The following is a 6521-nucleotide window of genomic DNA, read 5'->3' on the forward strand; positions in this document are numbered from 1 at the left end:
GAGTGGAATAGTACAGATGTTGAAAATTATTCAGTCACATGTATACTTTCATCTAATTAAATAAGTCCTCTAGCTAACATCTGCAAGTAAAAAAAAAAAAAGAATCACATTAAAAGCTGATGGAAGACTTCTTAGTGGAAACATGGTAGGCACCTTATGAGCATTGCTATTACCAGAATTTTTTCTGGAACAACTGCTCAGATTACATGAATTTGCTCTTCATTTAATCTCATACGCACTATTTTCCACCTACACACACAGACAAATGCCAACAAAAAGAAACGTTGTCAATGTATAACAATTATATAATCAGCGAGCCTGTTCTTAATAAATAAGATGGAAGAATTGATTAATTGATTAATGCTTCAAAGAAATCAAGGCCTCTAAGTATGATAAAATGGGTAAATTTAAAGAAAGTCCTAACCTCCTGCGCTTAAGTGCTTCTTTGGAGAATAAAAGATGGTTAAGATTCTGCAGACTGCAGTGGATATGAATAATTTCCAAGTAGTAAATGGTAATAGTAAACTGTTCACATTTTAACAATAGTTCTCAAAATTGAAATTCAAAAATATTTTGGTATAATATGGCGATCATCATGAAAAATAAAAAATCCTATAGGTCTACTTGAATTTCAAATAATAGTAATATGCCAATTCTCATCCTTCTATCTGCTTGCTTTTAACTATGACAATCAATTGTGTTATCTGCAAACCAAAAATGTTGCTGTTGAAATTAATGGATCAAATTTGTCTCTCTCCTTAACATGCCTTCTAGCAGCAAAAATAACAAACATGTACCTAGTCAATTATAGGTACTACTAATTAGAATTGAGACAATTAATATATCAATTTTTAAAAATGTTACACAGTTAAAGAATAAATGTGGAGAGAGGAAATCGTTGTCAAGTTCCCAACTGGAGAAAGGGTTTTCGAGGATAGTTAATCATGGGGAAGAGACTTGTTCCAAGAATGAAAGAGCTCTTAATTTATTTGCTTATTTTTGTAAACATGTTTTGCAAATATACTTTCAACTAGTATTATTATTTTTAGCACATGTTGTGAGTGATACTAGTAGCTATACTAATTTGCATATGGAAGAATATATATACTTTTGATTACACGTGTTGACTGACTCACCATAGTCTTACATAATTCATTACCAGAAAATGCAAGGAAGTATGGGAAGATAATTAGTGCATGGTCCTACAACAAAATGTCAAAAAAAATAAAAAAATTGTTTTAATTTTTTTTTATTGAATAGAATGATAAATGAAGGGTAAATTACGTATTTGGTCTCTATCCTAATTGGTACTAATTTTTCATTTTGTAATTTTATCAAATAGTTAGAGGATACATAACAAGAACATAACTAGATAAAGATAAAATACAGCAAGAAAAGGATACATAGAAATAGAGTGAAATAGGCCTTTGTAGCATACCTTGAAAGTCATGCTTAGTTGCACTGGTGGTGCTTGGACAACCACCTCAACCAGTCCAACAAAGCAAAGTAATGAGATGGTTTGTATTTTTGAAACTTTAGTTGAAGACGGTCAAAATTAGATGATGCTACTTAGAAGGATTTGTATTGAGAGAAGGTAGAGAAGAGTTACTGGATTTCTGAAAAAAAAAAAAAAAGGTTTAAAAGATGGATGAGGTATTGAGCGGTAAAAATAAAATGAATTTGGGTGTTCAAAGTTCAAACAGTATATAGTTTGGGTTTAACAACAGTTTGGTTTCTGTCTAAAGAGATGATGTTTTATTATTGGTTGGGAATTTTTGGGAGGATCACTTCCACAATCCTTCGGTATGTCCTAATAATTTCTCTCAATTGAAAGCTAAGTTGTAATTAAGGTTCGTTTGGGATCAGTTTATTTTGCTGAAACTGAAAACTTTTTTCTGAAAGTACTATAGATAAAGCTAAAAATTAGCTGAAATAGTACAGTGGAACTCATGAATAGAACCAAAAGTACAATAAGACTCATGAATAGTAGCAAAATAAATTGACAAAAATAATCTTTGTCAAATGGACACTAAATTGGATTTTCTCTTAATTTTGGTGTTAAGAGATTCAAGTGTCATTATTGTTGTCTTCTTGACTTTTGTGTGAGGGGTTAATGCATCATTCATTTTTGGCTCAAAAATTAAAAAATTTAGATGGACATGTAGTGGAAAATTAGCTATCTAATTTAGAATCTAACTAGCAAAGCACTTGTGCAATGCGCAAATAATACTTTGAAATATCATGTGAAAAAATTATATAGAATGTTCAAAATATGTTAAAATAAAAACATAAAGTAATGTCGCAATAACATAAAAATATTTTTATTAAATTAAAATAATACAAATTTAAAGGGATAAATAAAATTTTATTTTATTTTTTAACTTTTTAATCTCAAGAGGACAAAGAATTTGACTATAGCATAATGGTTATAGAAATGAGTTAAAATAACAAATTCATTGTTGAAAAGCAAAAGTTTAAAATGGCACACACATGTCTATTACATTTTTCACTTAAAGTAAAGAGCCATTAAAGTGTAAAAGAACAACGTAAGAATATTGTAGTTTAAATAGTAATAAAAGCATTTTAATCTATTCCATATATTAATGTTTACTATGTGGTGTAATAAGTTATTTGTTCACTTAATCATAGCTTTTTAAATTTTTTTTTTATACAAGATAGAAATTCTACTCTAGCCTAATCTAAGTTTATATGTGTGTAAAATTCTTTCCTAGAGATTTGAACCTTGGCCTATGCCCCCCACACCTCAAAAGCACTTATAGCTTTTTTTCTTTAATACATTAGAGTTAGCAAAAGTTATTTATAATTGGCTTAAGGAAATATTATAAAAATTTTATGACATCATGTTTATGTTAGTAGATTATGATAGTGGTAGGTTAAATGAAATATCATTCTAATACAATTTTAATATGATTTTTATGTATATTTCCAGGAAATATGTATATTTTATTGCCCATGTACATTTTGAAATATAAAAATATTTTTATTAAAAAATATTTAGTTCTCAACTTGGGATCGTATTGTGAAGTATGTTGAACACATCCATTTTCAAAGACAATTTAAAAGAAAATATCAATTTTATAAAAAAGTTTATATATATATATATTCTGTAAAAGTTTTTGGAGAATAGTGTAAAAAATGCAAGATGGAAGGCTAAATATAAAATTAATGTATGAAAGTGCCACATAATAGAACCTCATAGTCCCCACATTAGATTTTTGCTTTCTTATATAAAAAAAATGATCAATAATTTATATGTGCATTTAATCTAGGAAGACATTCAATGAACTAATATCATACATATTTAAATTGACATAAATGTAATTTTTGTTGAGGTGGAAGCCTAAATGAAGAATGCGTCACTTGGCAGAACCTCATGCTTTCTCCCATGAGGTGTCTACTATATATATATATATATATATATACATATATATATATATATTGATTTAAAAGAAAAGATCGATTTTTTTAAAGTTTATATATATATTTTGTAAAATTTTTTGGGGAAAATTGCAAAAAAGCCAGATGAAAGGCTAAATAAAAAATAATGTAGCAAAGTGCCACATGATAGAATCTCATGGTCTCCCACAATAGATTCTTGCTTTGTTATATAAAAAAATGATCAATAATTTATATGTGCATTTAATCCAGGAAGACATTCAATGAGCTAATATTATACATAATTAAATTGACATAAATGTATTTTTGTTGAGGTGGGGGCCTAAATGATGAATGTTCCAATTGGTAGAACCTCATGCTCTCTCTCATGAGCTCTTTTCTTTTATATATACATTGATTGATATATATATATATATATATATATATATATATATATATATATATATATATATATATATATATATTGTAAAATATTTTGGAGAAGAGTGCAAAAAATGCCAAATGGAAGGCTAAATAAAAAATAATAATGTGACAAAGTGCCACCTGATAGAACATCATGGTCTCCCACATTAGATTTTTGCTTTCTTATATATAAAAAATGATCAATAATTAATATGTGCATTTAATCCAGGAACACATTCAATGAACAAATATCATACATAATTAAATTGGCATAAATGTAATTTTTGTTGAGGTAGAAGCCTAATGTGCCATTGGGCAGAACCTTACGCCTCTCCCATGAGGTTTTTACCTTTATTTTTATATATTGATTTGAAAGAAAAGACCAATTTTTTCTTTTATGTTTATATATATGTATTGATTAAATTTTTTTGGAGAATAGTGCAAAAAATGCTAGATGGAAGGATTCAGAAGCTTTGAAGTATAACCTTAACATGAAATTTGGTAGAAAAATGAGAGATTTAGCTTAGCATTATTAGGCACATTGGAAGCCTTTTGGTACATTCTTTCCACAATAATTCAATAGCAAGCTCAATGAGAGGGGAACATTAAGATTGATGCCTAGAACATTGGCCTTGATAGCAGTGCAAAGACAAACAGCTGCCTCAAGATCAACAAGACCACGGATGAGGCTGCAGCAAGGGGACTTTGGTGGGGTTCCCACAACAAGGTGCACCAAGTCATTCAACAAGTTAGCACACACCCCTAGCTTAAGGGTGCCCTTGGGGCAAGTGGATGGGTTATTAGTAGGAAGGTTGGGTTGTGAGTGTTGTGGAGTGTGTTTTGGAGTGTTTAATGGTGGTGGAGAAGCGACATTAGTTGAAGTGACCATTGTGAAAAAGAGAAGGTTGAGAGAGAGTAGAAAAGCCATGGTTGCAATAGCCTTCGGAGCCATTTTTAGACACTTGCCAAGGCTATATGTTTGTAATTAAAGATGGGTTTGGATTAGGGGTGTCAATATTCGACCCAACCCGTGAATACGACACGAACCCGACACGGGTTTTTTCGGGTTAGGGTTGGGTCTTAATGGGTATTGGTCTAAAATGGGTCAACCCGAAAGCGACACGATAAGAAATGTATCATAAGCGGGTCAACCAGCGTAACCCCGCAATAGACACGTTTAACACGTCAAATTATTTGTGTCAACCCGAAATGACCAACTTAACACAATCCGTTTAACTCGTATAACAAATAAACATTTATTTTATTTTAGATTTGTCAAATACCTTTTATATCCAACATATATTTTAAATTTTAAAAAGAGAAGTGCCTAATTACAAAAATTTACAAGAGATATAATTGGAAATTGAAACTTCACCGACCCTAGAACTACTAATACTTCTTTTTTTTGGCATAGAACTTGCACAAACGAAATTGGATGAGCTTGTGGAAGATGTTATGAATTTGGACATCAACAAAGAATCTATGGATAATAATCGTGGTCATAGTCAGGATTAGTCTACTATTTGCTCAAATTCTTTCAATATTGATACTTAGCATTTAGCGAGTTCCAACGATATTATATTTTTGTTGAATTATGTTATTTTATTTTTGTTAAACTTTGTTATTTTGAATTTGGGTTGAAATGTATACACTTATTTTGGAGTGTAAAGAACTTATTTCCAAATGAATGTTATATTTTTGTTGAATTATATTATTTTGAATGTGGGTTGAAGACTTGAAGTATATGCACTGCTTTTTGGGATGAAAAAAAATTATTTCTAGATGGATGTTATATTTAATATTATGCAGGTTGAAATGGGTTGTGTTACATTCGTGTCAACCCAACACGACTCGTTTATTAAGCTTGTCAAATGGGTTGGGTCAAGTCAACCCGCCTTATTAACAGTTCGGGTTAGGATTGAAGGATCATGACACCATTATTAAATGGGTCGGGTTAGGGTTGAGCCATTTAGTCGAATACCCCTACCTCGACACGACATGAACCCGACACGCTAACCCGAATTGACACCTCTAGTTTGGATTGGTGGAGGTATGGTAAATGGGTTAGGGTTTATATAGATGGAGATTGTGGTTTCTTTAAAGTCTAAAGAATAAAATGATTGATGAGACCCTCGTGGGCACATAGGCTTCATTCAAAAAAATAATGTAACAAAGTGTCACATGATAGAATCTCATGGTCACCCACATTAGATTTTTTGCTTTTTTATAAAAATAAAATGATCAATAATTAATATGTGCATTTAATCCAAGAACACATTCAATGAACTAATATTATACACAATTAAATTGACATATATGTAATTTTGTTGAGGTGAAAGCCTAAATGAAGAATGTTCCACTTGGCAGAACCTCATGCTCTCTTCCAATAGGCCTCTGCTTTTATATATAATATTGATTGATTGATATATATATATATATATTTGAAAAATGTTTTGGAGAAGAGTGCAAAAAATGCCAGATGGAAGGCTAAATAAAAAAATAATGTAACAAAGTGTCATATGATAGAACCTCATGGTCTCCCACATTAGATTTTTGCTTTCCTATATATAAAAATGATCAATAATTAATATGTGCATTTAATCCAGGAACACATTCAATGAACTAATATTATGCATAATTAAATTGACATAAATGTAATTTTATTGAGTTCGAGGCCAAAATGAAGAATGTTCCACTTAGCA

The 6521-nt window shown here is 30.3% G+C and overlaps 1 protein-coding gene across 2 annotated transcripts; it reads right to left on the reverse strand.

The window, feature by feature from the left end:
• Window positions 1-4351: 4351 nt before the first annotated feature.
• Window positions 4352-4771, reverse strand: LOC142637477 (putative lipid-binding protein AIR1). 2 transcript variants are annotated; one of them, XM_075811755.1, is made up of 2 exons: window positions 4693-4771; window positions 4352-4614 (listed from the first exon to the last, which is right to left on the reverse strand). In XM_075811755.1, the coding sequence occupies exons 1-2, from the start codon at window positions 4769-4771 to the stop codon at window positions 4352-4354; spliced, it is 342 nt and encodes a 113-aa protein (XP_075667870.1). The 2 variants fall into 2 exon arrangements, with proteins under 2 accessions (XP_075667870.1, XP_075667871.1); XM_075811756.1 differs by having other exon boundaries at window positions 4352-4597; window positions 4691-4771.
• Window positions 4772-6521: the final 1750 nt, after the last annotated feature.

The sequence above is a fragment of the Castanea sativa genome, chromosome 5 (assembly GCF_040712315.1).
Source record: "Castanea sativa cultivar Marrone di Chiusa Pesio chromosome 5, ASM4071231v1".
Taxonomy (NCBI): domain Eukaryota; kingdom Viridiplantae; phylum Streptophyta; class Magnoliopsida; order Fagales; family Fagaceae; genus Castanea; species Castanea sativa.